General features: G+C 40.9%; 1 protein-coding gene across 1 annotated transcript in view; it reads left to right on the top strand.

The window, feature by feature from the left end:
• Nucleotides 1-18,178, top strand: part of HADHB (hydroxyacyl-CoA dehydrogenase trifunctional multienzyme complex subunit beta) — a 39,828-nt gene extending 21,650 nt beyond the window's left edge. Inside the window, exons 6-16 of the mRNA XM_007088926.3 lie at nucleotides 4,700-4,799; nucleotides 8,408-8,495; nucleotides 9,865-10,052; nucleotides 10,359-10,539; nucleotides 11,695-11,816; nucleotides 14,102-14,181; nucleotides 14,262-14,309; nucleotides 14,900-14,987; nucleotides 15,311-15,385; nucleotides 15,790-15,954; nucleotides 17,636-18,178. Of these exons, the coding sequence (XP_007088988.2) occupies nucleotides 4,700-4,799; nucleotides 8,408-8,495; nucleotides 9,865-10,052; nucleotides 10,359-10,539; nucleotides 11,695-11,816; nucleotides 14,102-14,181; nucleotides 14,262-14,309; nucleotides 14,900-14,987; nucleotides 15,311-15,385; nucleotides 15,790-15,954; nucleotides 17,636-17,671 (1,171 nt within the window). The 3' untranslated portion in view covers nucleotides 17,672-18,178. The remainder of the gene's footprint in view (nucleotides 1-4,699; nucleotides 4,800-8,407; nucleotides 8,496-9,864; nucleotides 10,053-10,358; nucleotides 10,540-11,694; nucleotides 11,817-14,101; nucleotides 14,182-14,261; nucleotides 14,310-14,899; nucleotides 14,988-15,310; nucleotides 15,386-15,789; nucleotides 15,955-17,635) is intronic.
• The last annotated feature ends 418 nt before the right edge of the window (nucleotides 18,179-18,596 follow it).

Genomic DNA, 18,596 nt, shown 5'->3' with positions numbered 1-18,596 from the left:
AGAGCCCGACATGGGGCTCGAACTTACAAACCGGGAGATCATGACCTGAGCCGACTAAGTCAGACACTTAACCGACTGAACCACCCAGGCGCCCCTGATGATTGTTTTAGATGGGAGCTAATATTTATCTACAAAGAAGCCTAGAATGAGACTTGAAGATCCATGTGTAAGCCAAGTAAGAATGTAAAATTAGGTATGGTTACAGGAGATTGAGCCAGGTGAGTAATTTGGTGAAAGTCCTACAATGTGTGGCTGTTTCTGCAGTGGGAGTAGCATGTGAAGCATCACCTCATTCATTTTTCATCAGTGCCTTGTTTCTGTGTCTTCAGAAACCAGCCACAGGTCTCTTCTAGTTTGAAAAAACCCTCAGGTGACATTTCTGCCCATCTGATTCTTTTTCTTCTCTTCCTGCCAGACTTTAAAAAGGAATGAAAGCAGCAGTTACTTCTCTTTTCTTACCATTCATTTCCTTTAATCTCATAATATTATTTCCATTCCTACTGTTCTTCAGGAACCATACTTTCGGGAGCTTCTCTCTGTAATGGCTTTTGTGGTCACTAAATGCACAGGCCTTTCCCCAGGCCTTTTCCCAGGCCTTGGTCTCTTTGTATTCTCTAGCATTGACCTGTCAGCTGTACTTGACCCCGTCTTCCTTTGACTTATTCATATTATGCCTTTAAGATTTTCCTTCCATCTTCTGAATGATTTTTCCCTACTTTAAAACACTGGATCTTTTTAACTTTCTTACAAGTATTTCGCAAGTTTTAGTTCTTACAGCATTGCATTTCTATGTATGCATGCTTTTCCTTAAAAAAAATCTCATCTACTTAATCTTTATTTTGCTATGTGGAGGGTCCCAAATCTCTAAACTTGACCCCTTAGACACTTCCAAGTGCAGTGTATCAAAAATAAAACTTACCAGGGTACCTGGACTCAGTTGGTAGAGCACGTGACTCTTGATCTCAGGGTTGTGAGTTTGAACCCCACATTGGGTATGGAGCCTACTCAAAAAAAATAAACAAAAATTGAAAAATAAAAATTATCTTTTCCCTAAAACTAGCTTATTTTTCCATTAAAAAAAGTTTTTAATGTTTATTTTTGAGACAATGCGAGTGGGATGGGGGTGGCGGGGGGGCGTGGGCGCTCAGGCAGAGACAGAGGGAGGCACAGAATGTGAAGCAGGCTCTAGGCTCCCAGCTGTCAGCACAGAGCCCGACATGGAGTCAAGCTCAGCGAACCGTGAGATCATGACCTGAGCTGAAGTCGGATGGATGGTTAAGCAACTGAGCCACCTGGTTACCCCTTGTTTTCCTATTTCTTTTTTTTTATTTTTTATTTTTTTTCAATTTTTTTTTAATGTTTTATTTTTGAGACAGAGAGAGACAGAGCATGAACAGGGGAGGGGCAGAGAGAGGGAGACACAGAATCTGAAACAGGCTCCAGGCTCTGAGCTGTCAGCACAGAGCCTGACGTGGGGCTCGAACCCACAGACCGTGAGATCATGACCTGAGCCAAAGCTGGCCACTTAACCGACTGAGCCACCCAGGCACCCCGTCCTATTTCTGATTATGATCCCAGACTGGTGCTTTGCAAGTTTTTCCACAACTTCTTATTTTAAAAACTGTCAAGTGTACAATAAAATTGAAAGAATAATATAGTGAGCACCTAAATACCTCCCACCTAGATTTAATAATTGTTAACCATTTGGCCATGTCTATATAGTTTAATAAAGCATTTGACAGTGAGTTGCAGACATCTTGAAACTTCAGCCCTAAATACTTCAAGTGTTTATCTCCTGAGCATAAGGACCTCCAGGATGTTGTTACTACAGCTAAAACAGTAACAGTGATTCCATAACTAGTAATGTTCAGTTCATAGTCAGTTCCCCCATAATTGTTCCAAGAATGTCTTTTCTTTCATTAGTTTTTTTTTCCCCCCAAACCAGGACGCAGTCGAGGTTCATATTACAAATGGATAGGTCTCTTTTAGTCTCTTCAGTTTAGAACATTTTCTTTCTCCCCCAACATTCCCGTGCCCCAAAGGACAGGGACTTTTGAAAACTCTAGGCCACCTGTTTGATGGAATGTCCCGTATTCTTAATGTTTCTTCATGGTGATATTTAACTTCCCTTATGAATTTCCTGTAAACTGGAGATGCGTTCTAGAGGCTTGATTAGTTTCAGGTTAAACAGTATTTGGGAAGAATGCTTTATGGGTTTACACACGTGGTATTCTGTCATATCAGGAGGCACATGATATGTGATGCTAAATCTAACCACTCAGTCATGGTCAGACTGCCAGGTCTTTTGATTATAAAGGTACATTTTTTTCCTTTGCAATTAGTAAGTAATCTGTAAAGTGGTATCATAGCACCGTGTGACTCGCCCATACCCCAACGGTCTTTCACCAGATGGTTTTTAGCATTCATTGACAGTTTTGCCTGAATCAGTTTTATTACATCAGAGGTTACAAATTTATGATTTTTCTAATTTTGTTATTCCTCTTACATTTATCAGCTGGTATTTTTTCTGTAAAGAACAGCTTTTCTTTGTTTTAAGACTTACGAATTTTTACTTTGTTTTTTTTTTGAAGATTTTATTTTTGGACTGCCTGGGTGACTCAGTCAGTTGGGCATCTGACTCTTGATTTTGGCTCAGGTCACGGTCTCACAGTTCATGAGTTTGAGCCCTGCGACGGGCTCTGCACTGACGGTGTGGAGCCTGCTTGGGATTCTCTGTCTCCCTCTCTCTTTGCCCCACCCTTCCCCTCTCTCTCAAAAAATAAAATATATAACCATTTAAAAAGATTTTTTTATTTTTAAGTAAGCTCTATACCCAACATGGGGCTCAAACTTACAATCCCAAAATCAAGAGTCGAATGCTCCACTGACTGAGCCAGCCAGGTGCCCCATTTTACTTATTGTGTCATAGCTAAGGTTAGTCAATATTCTTTTTGAAGCTCACGCATTTTATCTGTGGGAGCTCCTGTCAAGTTGTTTCTTTTTTTTTTTTTTTAAGTTAGCTCTCCACCCAATGTGGGGCTTAAACTCACGACTCTGAGATCAAGAGTCGCATGCTCTACTAATTGAGCCAACCAGGCACCCCCAAGTTCTTATGTCCCTTTGTTTTTTAGCGTAATGTTATTTTCTGAGGTATAACTTGAATATAATAAAATGCACACATTTAAGTGTATAGTATGATGAACTTTGACAAATGTGTACACCCATGTTCCTGTTTTTGATATCCCGTTAGTCTTTAAGTACTTTCTTCTTTTTGGCACAAAAAAGATCAGTGAGATTTAGTTTGTACTTGTCTTGCCTTAGACCTAGCCTCAGTCATTTTTTTTAAAAAGCTTATTCCTGGGGCACCTGGCTGGCTCAGTTGGTAGAGCATGTGACTCTTGATCTCAGGGTTGTAAGTAAGTTTGAGCCCAGTGTTGGGTGGAGAGATTAATTAAAAATAAAATATTTAGGCACCTGGGAGGCTCGGTCAGTTAAGTGCCCGACTCTTGGTTTAGGCTCAGGTCATGATCTCATGGTTCATGAGATCAAGCCCTGCCTCGGGCTCTAGACTGACACCAGGGAAGCTGCGTGGGATTCTCTCTCTCTTTCTCTTTCTCTTTCTCTTTCTCTTTCTCTTTCTCTTTCTCTTTCTCTCTCTCTTTCTCTTTCTCTCTCTCTTTCTCTCTCTCTCTCTCTCTCTCTCTCTCTTTCTCTCTCTCTCTCTCTCTCTCTCTCTCTTTCTCTTTCTCTTTCTCTTTCTCTCTTTCTCTTTCTCTCTCTGCTCCTCCCCCACTCTCTCCAATAAGTAAACTTAAAAAACAAAATAAAATCTTTAAAAAAAAAAGTAAATAAGCTGATTCCTTTAGTGGGGAATGGCATTTAGAAACCAAGTCTGAAAAAAAAAGAACCAAGTCTGAGTTCAAGATTGGCTCATTCCTGGGGCGCTTGGGTGGCTCAGTCGGTTGGGCGTCCGACTTTGGCTCAGGTCATGATCTCACAGTTCATGAGTTTGGGCCCCACGTCGGGCTCTGTGCTGACAGCTCAGAGCCTGGAGCCTGCCTCGGATTCTGTGTCTCCCTCTCTCTCTGCCCCTCCCCTGCTTGCACTGTCTCTCTCTCTCAAAAAGAAAATAAACATTTAAAAAAAACCCAAAAGATTGACTCCTTCCTTTCCTACTGGAATGTGACTGCTTCTAGTCTCTATCAGTGGGTAAAACTAGACAAATGTATAGCTTCAATTATGGGTTTATATTGGTACTCCAAATTTAAATTTAATATACCTGGGATTTTATTTCATCTCTTTGATTTTATACTTGTCTCTCTTTTCTCTTTTGACTGAAACTTTGGTTCCTATTAACATTACTATATTTATGTATCTGCTTTATCTTTTTCTAAATTATTTAATGTTTTATTTTTGAGAGAATGCGTGCGAATGGGGAGGGGCAGAGAGAGAAAGGGGACAGAGAATCTAAAGTGGACTCCACACTGACAGCAGTGAGCCCGATGCGGGGCTTGAACCCATGAACCACGAGATCATGACCTGAGCCAAAGTCAGGCGCTCAACCAACTGAGCCACGCAGGCACCCCTCAAAATGATTTTTGATTCTTCCTATTTAGCTTGTCATTTTAAAAGAATTACAGTGTTTTATGTGATGACCTGCTGCACTGTCTCGGTTTTTATTGCTTTGGACTTCTCTCAGGGGTTTGCTGCATCGGACCAATGTCCCGAAGGATGTTGTTGATTATATCATCTTTGGCACAGTTATACAGGAAGTGAAGACTAGCAATGTGGCTAGAGAGGTGAGTAAAACGAACTTCATGTTGTTCCAAGAGATTGATAGGAGAATCGATTGAATTTCAGTGAACAGAATTATTCTTCAAAAGTTATTAAAAAGTTTTAAGTGAGGTTATATTTGACTTAAAATGTGATTTTACAATTTGAATAATGAATGTGAATGTTTGAGAGAATTATAGTATAAACCAAATGACTTGTACTGTACTAGTGTATATTCATACTGTAAGTCAAATCAATTATTTGAGCTGCTTTAGGATATGTTCATTTTTCTATCCCTTAGGATAATAGAGATCGTAGGGAAGTATGGCTGATGTGACTTTGATAATGTTACGGTGGCTACTAATTAACTCAAAATTTCAACACTATGCAAAGAACTTATTTCACAACATGGTTTTTGTTGGAGGTGGCATTGCTGATTCATTTGTTCCCTTTAACGACATGACACATAGGGTGTGTGTTTAAAACCATCTCATAGGAGTTTACCTTTACCCTAGTTGGCATAGCTCCAGGTAGCGTTCACTGGTGGCAACTGAGATGATAACAGACCTTAAAACTTGTGTGACACGTCACACAGGCATTTCCTGGTGAAGAGTCCAAACACATCTTCTGGGCTTTGTTTCAATTTGAAAGTGATTATTTGGATAAAGTTGGCTTCAAAGCACATTTCAGCGTGTTAAGCATTTTCCTTATTTCTAGCTTTGTGCCTGCCGTATCTCTATGTTCAGTACAGTTGTGGGGGCAATAATTTCCATCACTATCAGCCAGGAGGGGACATGAGCAGGGCCGGAAGTATTGGTTCTGCCCCACATTTTTACCTGCCAGTAAATGCTAATATTGCTGAACATCTGGTGTTACTTAAGCCCATAGAATCGACTGTAGGATGTTAGGGAGGCAGAAAAAAAATTATGAACAGAAAATGGTTTTTTTCCCGTCCTGATTTTTTTGGTTTTTCCCTGGGCTTTCACGTTTCTGACTGGGTCGAATATGACAATTTTACAACTGCATCAAGCTAGTCATAATACATTTGCAACTTTTATATTCTGCAAAAAGCAAAGTGGCTCTTATAAGAGCACTTGAAAACTACCAAGTGTTTCAGTTTTTTCAGTATTTCCATTCTAATACTTAAAGCCATAATGTTTTTCCCTAAATTCTGTCAGAAAATTTTACATCCATGTGCAAATCGCAGCTACGAATTGACGTGTGGTAGTTGCCTCTCCCTGCCCTGTACCAGTACCAGGGGCATTCACTCCAGGGGAAGGTTGCCCTGGGGGAGGATGTTATGAGGATGTCTCTCCGTAGTTGTATTGTAACCTAAAAGCTAATGTACCTTCCAACTAGAGAGCTTTTGAAGGACCTGTTGTCTGTATTCGTCATGTTTATAGGAAATGTTAAAGACTTGTGTTGCTGAGTTCCCATGAACCTGACTTTACTGAAAGGCCTCTGCAGATTTCCCTGCTCTCCTCCTTGACTAAGAGGCGTCTTCCTCCTTTTCCCTTAGTGTGCTGTCTAGAGCCTAAGCGTGCCTTGAGAGCTGTTCAAGCTTTAAATAGAAGCATGTGGACAAGGTTCCCCAGAAACCACTTCTATTTAAAGCTCTTTCAGGGCTGAGAGTCACCTGGGGCCAAGGGTGGGATACGTGCTAGAAAGGACCTTATGAGGATCGGGCCATACGACCTGAGTGCCCTTTACACTTGCCCCACTGGTGTGCTCTCCTCCCCCGGCCCCTGGAGATTTGCTTCTTTCTTCCTTTTTTGAATCGGTCTGCATTGAGAGGCTGACGTGCCGTTGCCAGGGTGTAGTTTTCAGCAGAGTAGGTTGGGCACTGAGTATCAAGTCTACCTGAAAAGACCAGAATAAGGTTATACTGTATGTAGTATGTACTATGGCGTACTTCTGTTTCTACAGATGATGATACATGGGTAGTGTAAATATAAAAGCGGGGCGCCTGGGTGGCTCAGTTGGTTAAGCGGCCGGCTCTTGGTTTCAGCTCAGGTCATGATCTCACGGTGTTTTGAGTTTGAGCCCCATGTCGGGCTCCACACTGACAGTGTGGAGCCTGCTTGAGATTCTTTCTCTGCCCCTCCCCCACTCTCATGCGTCCTCAGGCGCTCCCACGCGTGGGCTCTCTCTCTCTCTCTCTCAATAAACTTTAAAAAAGTAAAACTTATTTAAGAAACATTCAGCCTCCTTCATCTAGACTTTGGAAACAGGTTTATTTTACCAAATTACAGGAGATCTTGTATTCTGAGCATAGTTAAGTAGTTTCAGAAAAGGGCCACTAAAAAAGAATTCCCCTCATGGGAACCAGAATCTCATAAATAGTGGTGGTGGTGGCTGGTGGGGGGATAGTGAGAGCATTATTTTTAAAACGTAACTTTAATGTTATGAAATATTTTGTTATTGTATCTATGCATTAATTCTTAAGCAAAAATGGAATGATTTTTTTTGGCAGCATTATTTTCCCCAATAAGTATTACAATAAAATAATAGGTGTCTTCATGTTATGTGTAACGTTTACTGTGCCTTAGTGATAGAGATAGAGGCCATTTTGCAAGATTAATGTAGGGCCTCAGTTCTTTTTTTTTTTTAATTTTTTTACATTTATTCAGTTTTGAGAGACAGAGAGAGACAGAGCACAAGCAGGGGAGGGGCAGAGAGAGAGGGAGACACAGAATCCGAAGCAGGCTCCAGGCTCCCAGCTGTCAGCACAGAGCCCGACGCGGGGCTCGAACTCAGAAACCGTGAGATCATGACCTGAGCTGAAGTTCGATGCACAACCGACTGAGCCACCCAGGCGCCCCTGGAGGGCCTCAGTTCTTGTCAAGACCCCTCAAATTGTTCTCTTTTGAAGCAACTATTGTGTCATCATCCTGGACAGGTTTGTCTTTTTCCAGTTGGTTAGCTGGTCTGACCTTATTTCAAAGATGCTTACTTGGGGCTTAGGCACTTTTGCAAAGTTTCTTTCATCAACTTGAACTCCTCCTTAATGGCAAGTTTTCCAAGTTGCCTTTGCTTTGGGTCTTCAGGGTGCTGTCTGAATTCTGTGGCAGTCACAAAGAGAGACGGATTAGCAGTGGGAGGAATGAGTGGAGAGCAGGCAGGGACCTGAGTGGGAAGGCTGTTAGGGGAGTGGTTGGTTCTTTAGAAATCACTTTCTGCTTTGGTAACTTTTGCTTTGCCACCAAGCCTTTCAAGTGCAGGAACACAGATCGTGAGGATCTTACTCCATGACCTATTTCATCCTTCCACCAGGTGGATTTAAAAGGTTTACTTCAAGGCTATTTGGAAATTTAGATTAAAATCCAGTTATGTATTGATATTCTCGAAGTCCCAGAGCACAGCATTGCTAAGGAATTAGGTGACCTATAGCCTGTTCACCACACTGGAAACCGGCTACCAAGAATTTCGTAGAGCGCTTGTCGGTTAATGGCTAGATGAAAAATGAGTGGGCCATTTCCATGATGGGCCTAATTTCATTCTGAATGTTACTCTGTAGAGTATTAACCTCAAACCCTTTCCTGATTCACCACACGGAGAAGTGGTGCTCACATGACATCATTTCCACATAACGCTTCCTTTAGAAGTGACCGTTTCGTTCCTGTATTTCCTGAAGGCTGCCCTGGGAGCTGGCTTCTCTGACAAGACTCCTGCTCACACTGTCACCATGGCTTGCATCTCTGCCAACCAAGCCATGACCACAGGTATGTTTACTTGAAAGCAGAAGGTACATGTTAATTTTCCTTGGTCGTTTATACGATCATAAAAAAAAAGTACTCTCAACCAAAGTATATGATCAGCAGAGATCTCTGAATTTGTGTCGTTTTTCAAAAATAAGGTCATATTTAACATTTTCGATTTTTGAAGTAGTTCTCATCTTTTCTTGCTGTCTATGCCTGAGGGACACAACCATTCATGTAGTTTCTCCATTAGTAATGTGGCTGGCCACAGCAGGGATTATCAGCTGGAGAAGTATGTCTCTAGGAGGGTGCTTCTGAATTTGAGCCATGAATAATTTATAACCTGTTGGGTTTTAAAGTCAGGTGAATCCCAGGGCGGCTGGGTGGCTCAGTCAGTTAAGCATCTGACTTTGGCTCAGGTCATGATCTCACGGTCCATGGGTTCAGGCCTCGCATTGGGCTCTGTGCTGACAGCTCAGAGCCTGCAGCCTGCTTCGGATTCTTTGTCTCCCTCTCTCTCTTCTCTCTCTCTCTCTCTCTCTCTCTCTCTCTCTCTCTCTGCTCCCCTCTCCTCTCAAAAATAAATAAACATAAAAAAAAAAAATTAGAAAAAAAATGGTTAAGTTAGGGGAGTCTAATACACCCCCATGAAGGTTGTGGCCCAAGTGATAAATCACTGTGTAAGAAGTACAGACTCTTTCCTCTGCTTTCTCCCCACACCTGTGGAATTTTAATAATTAGTTACAAATTCTCCTGACAAACTCTAACAAAATAGTGGGACGTTTTGCAGTGGCAGTGCCTGTTGTGAAAAGACCGAAACCTGAAAGATGACTGTGCTCTTTTAGTAACATCAAGGCCAGGTTGCAGCCTGCCTCATGAGTGGCAGAAAATGATGCCACAGGCCGTGATTGGGGACATTCACCACTCTATGAAGCATGTGACAACTTCCAGATAGAGCAACAAAATACTCGCCAGTGGCCAGAAAGAGGAGCAGGGGCTGCCTTACATCTTCAAAAGTTAGACTTTCTCTAGCTTGTAGTAAAAATTCCTGTTGTAGGGATAAAAATCTTTCTGAAAACTAAAGCTGGGAGTTTGTAAAATATGCAGAATGTTCTGGTTTAGACTGATTTGAGGGTTGGTCCGGTGGATATTTCCAGAAGCTGTTGTCCATATGGACTGAATGAAACTTGTTTTTCTCTAGTGCATTGAATATAGTTTTAGTCATTCAAAAAAATTATCTTAATCCCTCTGAAAAAGTTAAAAGCGTAATTACACATGTTATAGAATGCTGATAACTGTCATACAACAGGAATTTAATCAAGAAGCTTCAATTATCAGTGGTCTGTTAATTTCTGCAAAAGATGTTCATGTTCCTGTAACCTGTGCCCTGTAGGTGTTGGCTTGATCGCCTCTGGGCAGTGCGATGTGGTCGTGGCAGGTGGTGTAGAGTTAATGTCTGATGTCCCTATTCGTCATTCAAGGAAAATGAGGAAGATGTTGCTTGATCTCAATAAGGCCAAGACTCTGGGTCAGCGACTGTCTTTAATCTCTAAATTCAGATTGAATTACCTGTCACCCGAGGTAAGACTTGGGACCTCTTATGTAAAGACCTGTGTTTCCAAAGCATCCCACTGCAAAGATACATAATTAGTTATACAGTCGGTTATGCTCATTTGTAGATTCTATTAGTTACAGGGAAAGGTTAATTATTTGCTCAAGATGGGGAAAAAAGATGGTGCTTAGAAAATTTGAATTTGTAAGCCCTCCTGAGAGACGCCCTGCTCACAAAAAGCTTCTCCTGTCTTGGTCTTGACTTTCCCAGATAACCCTGGGCATGGTATAACACCTGTTGACAGCGTACCTGATCCTGTACGTTCCCTTCCCCAGCTCCCTTCGGTGGCCGAGTTCTCCACCAGTGAGACCATGGGCCACTCTGCAGACCGACTGGCCGCTGCCTTTGCTGTTTCTCGACTGGACCAGGATGAGTACGCGCTGCGCTCTCACAGCCTGGCCAAGAAGGCCCAGGATGAAGGACTCCTGTCTGATGTTGTGCCCTTCAAAGTACCAGGTAAAATGGTTTCCTCAGCTTTATAAAGGAGGATGCTTCATGCCACCTGTTAGGGAGTTCTGAGAGTTCTGAATCGCTTCTGAAACTCCAAAAGCCCCAAATGACTTCTCAGTAAGTAGTTGGTTCTGTTTCCAGAACACTCACTTTTAAACATGGACTCAAGGTTCGATTTCTGTTGTAATATTTTTTTTAATATTATTAAATATTTTTTTTTTTTATGTTTATTTATTTTGACAGAGAGCATATGCACAAGTGGGGGTGGGGGCGGAGGGGGAGAGAGAGGGGGGAGGGAAGGAGACAGTGAATCCCAAGCAGGCTCTGCACTGCCAGTGCAGAAGAGTGCAAGGGGTGGGGCTTGATCTCACAACCGTGAGCATGACCTGAGCCGAACCCAAGAGTCAGACATTTAACCAATTGAGCCACCCAGGTGCCCCACAACATTTTAAAGAGAAGTTTTCATGAGTCTGCTTTTAGGTCTTCCTGCTGTATTTTAGTTTTTATGTAGATGCCCATTTAAAAATTCTTCATTCATGTGATTTCTGAATAGAAGAATAGCCAAATGTGAATAAATACCTTAAGAAAGTAGGGTGTCCTGGGCGCCTGGGTGGCTCAGTCAGTTAAACGTCCAACTTCAGCTCAGGTCATGATCTCACGGTTCGTGAGTTCGAGCCCCGCATCGGGCTCTGTGCTGACAGCTCAGAGCCTGGAGCCTGCTTCCGATTCTGTGTCTCCCTCTCTCTGCCCCTTTCCCGCTCATGCTCTGTCTCTCTCAAAAATAAATGAACATTTAAAAAAAAAAAAAAGAAAGAAAGTAGGGTGTCCTTTTGTTAGATCATTTAGATTATTTCCCAGATGTCTTAAAAATATAGTTCAGGGGTGCCTGACTGGCTCAGTTGGTAGAGCATGCGACTCTTGATCTCAGGGTTGTAGGTTCAAGCCCCATGTTAGGGGTAAAGATTACTTAAAAAAAAAAATCTAAAATAAAGTATTGATTAAGATTCGATGACATCTTAATAACTGTAGAAGATTTTCTTTTTGGTAAATAGCTATGGTTTACATTTCACTTGTTCTTACAGTTTTTAAAACATATTTCTCTGGAGAAGATATATAAAGCTTGTACTTCTTTAGAGTTAAAAAGTTCATGTTTTTTTTTAGGAAAAGATACAGTTATTAAAGATAATGGCATTCGTCCTTCGTCTCTGGAGCAGATGGCCAAACTAAAACCTGCATTCATCAAGCCCTATGGCACAGTGACGGCTGCAAATTCTTCTTTCCTGGTAACTATGTGTGCTCTATGTGTTTACTAGTGACTTTTATATCTGTGGCCTTTCAGTAGAAAAGCCTACAATAGATCTATTTATATGTATTATAAATAGAGGCGTAAACATCTAGTTATTCATTATAAAAATATTAAAATGGGGTTATTAAAAAAACAGAAAGAAGCCTAGTTTGAAGGCCTTCAGAGTCACCTAATCTAGCCACGATTCTGATACAAAAAGCTGTTCACTTCAGGCATTTAACCAGTCAGAAAACTCTGATTAGCTCTCCTAAGCACTGGGGGTAGAAAGGCCAGTGATGATAATGCCAGGAGAAGATGCGATGGAGGTTGTAAGCGCAGGCTAACAGAGAAGACGCGCACGGGAGGAGTCAGAGAGGCTCCGTAGAGGACGTAGCATCTGAGCAGCAAATCTTGAAGGAAGGGTACAAGCCAGTTCAAGAAGTGTAATAAATGCATTCTAGGCAAGGGGAACAGCAAAGAGGTATGAGAGCAAGGGTTTCTTTGGGGGAAAGCTTGGTTGGAGCATAGGATGTGAATTTGAGGAGTTGTATGAGATGTGGAAAGTAGGCAGAGAGTGTGACAAGTTATCTTTTAGCTCCCCTTGTTAGAAAATGTTGCTCTGTACTGGCCCCCAATTACATTACTATAAGCAATTTCTATAAGCGTTTTCCTATAAAACGTAGAATAAGTATATCTACCCTCATTTCTTGGGGTGGTGGTTTTATTTATCAGCATATAGCTTCATATCCTTCCTTGTTTTTTGGCTCCTCCTTAACTAAACATCCCTTTGATTCTGTTTCTGCTCATAAGATGTGGTTTCTTTTCTCCTACCACCTTGGGGTATAGTCCTCTGGATAGAGTCTAGCTGGTCAGCATTTCTTTTACAACGTATCTTCCTTACCTGCACGTGATGTCCGGAAACCTGGGTACATGTTGACATGTTTGACCTTGTTAAGTGACTACTTAACGCCCACTCTTGGGCTAGGGGAGGGGTGCCTGGAATGGTTCCAGCAGGATGGTACGCCACCATCTTGTTAGGCGTGAGCGGTGAAGGACTGGTTAGATAATCATTTCCACAACCAAATTGAATGATAGGGCCACATGGGGTGGGCTATACTCTTGCCAGATCTGAACTTCCTTGATTACTTCTGGTGTGTGCTAAAGGGGCAGGTTTAGTCATTGGAAGTCAGAAATGCAAATCATCAGAGGCAGCACATCACAGATAGGTGGGTTTTGGGCGATGTGTTGATGCACCACATTCATTGTAACTTTGCACAATGGCACATTGAACATATTAATGTAATGTCCATAAACCATTATTATGTATGGTCACCGCTGTTTCCAGACCTTATGGCTCCTCTGTTGGTGGTAAGGTAGCTCCATCGTGACTTCAGGGTTACTAAGTTAAAATAATATCATAGAATGTGGTAGAAATTGTTCTTATGTTGCAAACTCCAAAGTAGTGGGTTTTGGATTTTTTTTTCTTTTTAATGTTTATTTCTGAGAGAAAGAGGGCGAGCAGGGGAGGGACAAAGAGAAAGGGAGACACAGAATCCGAAGCAGGCTCCAGCTGTCAGCACAGAGCCCAACGTGGGGCTCAAACTCATGAACCATGAGATCATGACCTGAGCTCAAGTTGAACACTTAAACGACTGAACCACCTAGGTGCCCCTGGATTTTTTTTTTTTTTTTTTTTGAGCTTTCTTTTAGTCATGGTATAAGGCTTTTTTTCAGTGGTAGCTCTTTGTCTCTCAACTTGATTTCTCAGTTGGTAAGAAGTATATGGGGTGTGTCCAGAGAGGAAAGACCATGGTTCTAATGTTCTCAGCTGCCTGCCTGTTTCTTTCATATCACCTCGAAGCCTGTGTTTCCTTCCACAGGCAGGAAACAAGTTCAGAAACAGTCCATAAAATGTAAAAATAAGTAAGTAAATGAGAGACTATTTTAATTCATAAGATTTCTCATATTCTGTCAAAAGCAAAACTCTTTTGGCTTAAGTTTATTATGAATACATACTTCTAATGTTACCTATTCTTTGTCCATTTTGATAATGATGGTGCTTTTTGACAGGTTTTTCTACCCTCTTCCTTAAAACAATGGGTCAGTGTGTGTATTTGGGTCACCCATTAATTATGGATAAAATGAAAATAGTTTTGTTTTATAAAATCTCTGTATACAGTGTAATTAGTTGATAGATTCAGGAACACTACATAGAAAATGGTTGTACAGAGACTACCAGAAAGGCTGAAGAATTTAACGTTATTGTTCTGCTTAACATTTCAGACTGATGGTGCATCTGCAATGCTGATAATGGCAGAGGAGAAAGCTCTGGCCATGGGTTATAAGCCAAAGGCATATTTGAGGTAAAGTAAATGTTCAAATAAATGGCCGCCTCGGTTTCTTTATTTTATTACTGGAGCTAACCCCTCTGTTTTTTACCTAGGGATTTTGTGTATGTGTCTCAGGATCCAAAAGATCAACTTTTACTTGGGTAGGTAACAGTGTAGAAATATCCTAGGATTATCATTAGAAGTATTTGATTACCCACATTTATTATATAGATTTTAAAGTACATTAAGTTCTGAGTTCATAATTGTTTTGTGTGTTGGATTCATAATCCTTTATGTTGGTATATTATTTTACAGTTTTGGATTTTTTTTCCTCTTTTTTGTATACATTTCTACATATATAATGTATTCTTTTTTCATTAAGGTGTCATAAGCATTTTTTCATATTGCTACATAGTCTTTATAATGGCCTTTTATGAAAGCCTCCTAGTGTTTAGACTGTCTTCCCATCCCTCACAGCTCTGTGTTTTTTTAATTTTTCACATTATTTGTTTGCCCTTCTCTTTCATAGTTTGTTTATTAGCTATATCCCTGACTCTAGAATGTGAACTTTGTAAGGACAGAGGCTATGTCTGTTTAGTTCACTATTGTGTCCCCAGTACTTAATATCTGTACAGAAGCAGTGAATGAGTGGAGGGCATTACAATACCTTATGTAAAACTGACCTTGGAGAATAAGGAGTTCTTAGGTTAAAAATTAAAGTTTTCACACATTACTTATTTTTTCTTTTTAGACCAACTTACGCTACTCCAAAAGTTCTGGAAAGGGCAGGATTAACAATGACTGATATCGATGCTTTTGAATTTCATGAAGCATTCTCAGTAAGTCACTTAAAAGATACATATCAAAGGACTGTAATCATAAAAAATGTATTGTGTTGGGGAGATCCAAGTGTGTTTTATGATAGTGTTATAAAACACAAGTAGAGCTTTATATTTGAAATACTGACCTATGCTGTTGGAAGGGGTGTTAAGTGGGGGCAATCCAGTCGTGCAGTTTTGAAGACATACCTTTTGCTGTGATCTCTTAGAGGCCCTTCAAAAGAAGCAGATGTTTCCTTAGGAAGATTTCACTGAAACTGATGTAAAGATTTGCTCAACTTTAATGTCAAGGGACATTAATAACAAGGTCCTTTCCCTTGTAGGGTCAGATTTTGGCTAATTTTAAAGCCATGGATTCTGATTGGTTTGCACAAAATTACATGGGTAGAAAAACCAAGGTAAGTGATTAAAAGTATGCTTGAATTTCCAAAGCACAGTAATATTTGGGCTGTTAATAAGAATATGAAGGGGAAAGCAATTCCTTTTTATGAAGAATTTTTTATTTTATTAAATGTATTTATTTCTTAGTTGGAAAATAGTTCCTGGAAATCTTTAGAAAAAATGAAAGTAAAATTCTATATTGTCTTTTGTTCTTCCAGTTCTGGTGTTAGGTGAAGGTAAATAGACAGTGGCTTTCAGAATTGACCTAGAATTTCTTTCTTTACGATAAAGTAATACGTGACGTGTCTCAAGTTAGTCATTTTCTCCATCTCTGTTACCTTCCTCTTGCTAGGAGTTTGGCCTGATTCTTAATCTTAAGTAAACTCATCATTATATTTGTGTCTGTTTTTGTGGGAGCCAGGTTGGGTCACCTCCTTTGGAGAAGTTTAACAACTGGGGTGGATCGCTGTCCCTGGGACACCCATTTGGAGCTACTGGCTGCCGGTTGGTCATGGCAGCTGCCAACAGATTACGGAAGGAGGGAGGCCAGTATGGCTTGGTGGCTGCCTGTGCCGCTGGAGGGCAGGTATGTCACAGCAGCTTCCAAGGTGCTTCTGGAAAGTCATTTTCTTGGAAACCAAACCAGCTCATTCCAAACACGTTTCATTTGGTTCACTTTGAAACATCCTTAGAGCAGTATTTCTGATGACAGACAACTAAAAAAAAGCAGCCTATTTTGAGGGAGGAGGGTACAACTTTAATTCTTGATAGTACTTTGGAAGGAAGATAGTTTTTAAACTCGAGCTATTTCTATTCCTAAAATAATGTTTATATATATTTTTTAATTTTAAAAGGAACACATCCTCATTATGTTTCTATATACAAAAAGCGTGTAGAAAAAAATTAGAGCTGGGGCACCTGAGTGGTTCAGTCGGTTAAGCGTCTGACTCTTGGTTTCAGCTCAGGTCATGATCTCATGGTTTCGGGGGTTCAAGCCCCACATCGGCCTCTGTGCTGAGTGCGAAGAGGGATTCTCTCTCTACTTCTCTCTCTGCTCCTCCCCCAGTTGCACTGTCTCTGTCTTAAACTTAAAAAAAATTTTTTTTTAGATAAAATTTTACTCATTTATCTAGTCACCCTGAGGTCATATTTATAAAATCTCTCCGAAAAGTAAATTATCTTTCCTGAAAACTGAATTATACCTTAATTGGAAAATTAATTTACTGCTGGATAACATTGCTGTTTATTTGGGGGGAATTTGTTATTCTACAGATTTCTCTCACTGGCCTTTCTTGCATTACAGACACAACTTCCTACCTGCTACATATGGCATTTCACTCTGGGACTAAAATCCAAAAGGAGGGCTGATTGTAGTCTTTTTGTCCCCAGTCCTGAGGGAAACAGATCTGGTTTTCTTCCAGATTACAGAAACTTTCTGTTGCTGATCAAGATAAATAATAAGCTATATAAAAGTTTAAACATCTTGCATTTAAAAGCCTTTATTTATGACCTGTCTCAGAAACTGAAGAAACAAAGGGTCAGTTATTTGTAGGCTAGAGTATTTCAGACTTCATGATGAAAAGCACTTTTCAGTCTGTGTACCTTTGTCCAGAGGAAACCATAGTCAGGACTGGAGCCCCCCCTCCCATCTTTCTGTGCCAGGCTTAACTGAGGGAGATAACGAGGGCACAGTATCGTGTGGAGTGGGCAGCCCACGTGGGTTAGTGTCTTGTGGTTTCTAGTGTGTGCTCCCTGGTTGTTCACCTAGCACACAGAGTAAAACCCAATACGGGATGCTTTTGTGGATGAATGAAGAATACCACCCGGTACCTTTCTTCTAGAAGTTTACAGTCTGGTGAAGGCGAGAGGAGATGATTAAAAAGTAGATTAAACTTGGCATTGTTTCATCAAGAGCCAAATAAGTGATACAAATGTGACTGGGAGACCAGAGGAGGAATCCCGCATTGTGGATATAGAGTAGAGTGTCTCAGCGTCGTCTCTATTAACATTTGGGGCCAGATAATTATTTGTTATGGGGGGGTTGTGTTCCGTGTTGTAGGATGTTTAGCGGGATCTCTACCCACTAGATGCCAGTGGCAACACTCCCCTTGCCCATACACACACAAGATCACACAGTGTTTGAAAGGCAGGCCCAGGATCGGACTCCAAAGCCCGTACTTTTCCCATTGTTCCCTTTTGCCTCAGGACTGGCTGGATTCATTGCCTTCCGTTGCTCTAATGGAGCTCTTTTTTTTTCTCCTTTACAGGGCCATGCGATGATAGTGGAAGCTTATCCAAAATAATAAAGGAGAGGTGACCTGGAGTTTCTGCGCAACACTCGCACTAGGCAATGCCATTCCAATGCATTACTAACTGACATCCTTAGTTCCTGTCTCCTCTTAGGAAAAGACAATTTGTGGCCTTCTGTTCAATACTTTGCAATTAAGCCTTGCTAGTATTCTGAGCTTTCCAGTAATCACGGCTTACTACTCTTTCAGGGATTTCTTAATCAGCAGAATCTCTCAGTGTTATGTTTAAACAGTTGTTTGGGAGCTCTATTTTCATTAAATACTTAAATGAGTGGTTGCAGTTCAGGAGAGATTTGGAATCATCTTTGTAACATTTGCAAAGTATACTCCTTCCTATTTGTGACCTAAAGATGCGTGTTTTCTATAAAATACAAACCAATGTGCCTAAAGAAACTTAATTATGGAAAGGTAATTCAGAGTTTAAATGTCACTGAAAACTTACAGTAAATGTTTAGATATATAAGTACCCTGTTACACTTAATAAAGTGAGGGAATATTGAAGAACTGTTTGCCTTAGTTTTTACCAGAGGTAAAGGGTGGTTCCCTTGGCTTGGGGGCAGATTTTGCCTTTAATTACTCATTTGTAACTTTTAGCCATTTTAGTCAGTCATGTGGCTGCTAGGGGTATAAAGAGGGTCCTGCTTTAGAATAACACCTTTTTGGGGCTCCTGGGTGGCTCATTCGGTTGAGCATCCGACTTCTGCTCAGGTCACGATCCCACGGTTCGTTGGGTTCGAGCCCCGAGTTGGGCTCTGTGCTGACAGCTCAGACCCTGGAGGCTGCTTCTGATTCTGTGTCTCCCTCTCTCTCTGCCCCTCCCTTGCTCATGCTCTCTCAAAAATAAATAAATGTTAAAAAAAAAAAAAACATTTAAAATAACACTTTTTTCCCCATTGCTCCTTGGGGGTAAATTTGTTTC

The sequence above is a fragment of the Panthera tigris genome, chromosome A3 (assembly GCF_018350195.1).
Source record: "Panthera tigris isolate Pti1 chromosome A3, P.tigris_Pti1_mat1.1, whole genome shotgun sequence".
NCBI classification, from domain to species: domain Eukaryota; kingdom Metazoa; phylum Chordata; class Mammalia; order Carnivora; family Felidae; genus Panthera; species Panthera tigris.
Note: the sequence above shows the minus strand (reverse complement) of the source record. Positions and strands in the feature narration are given on the sequence as shown.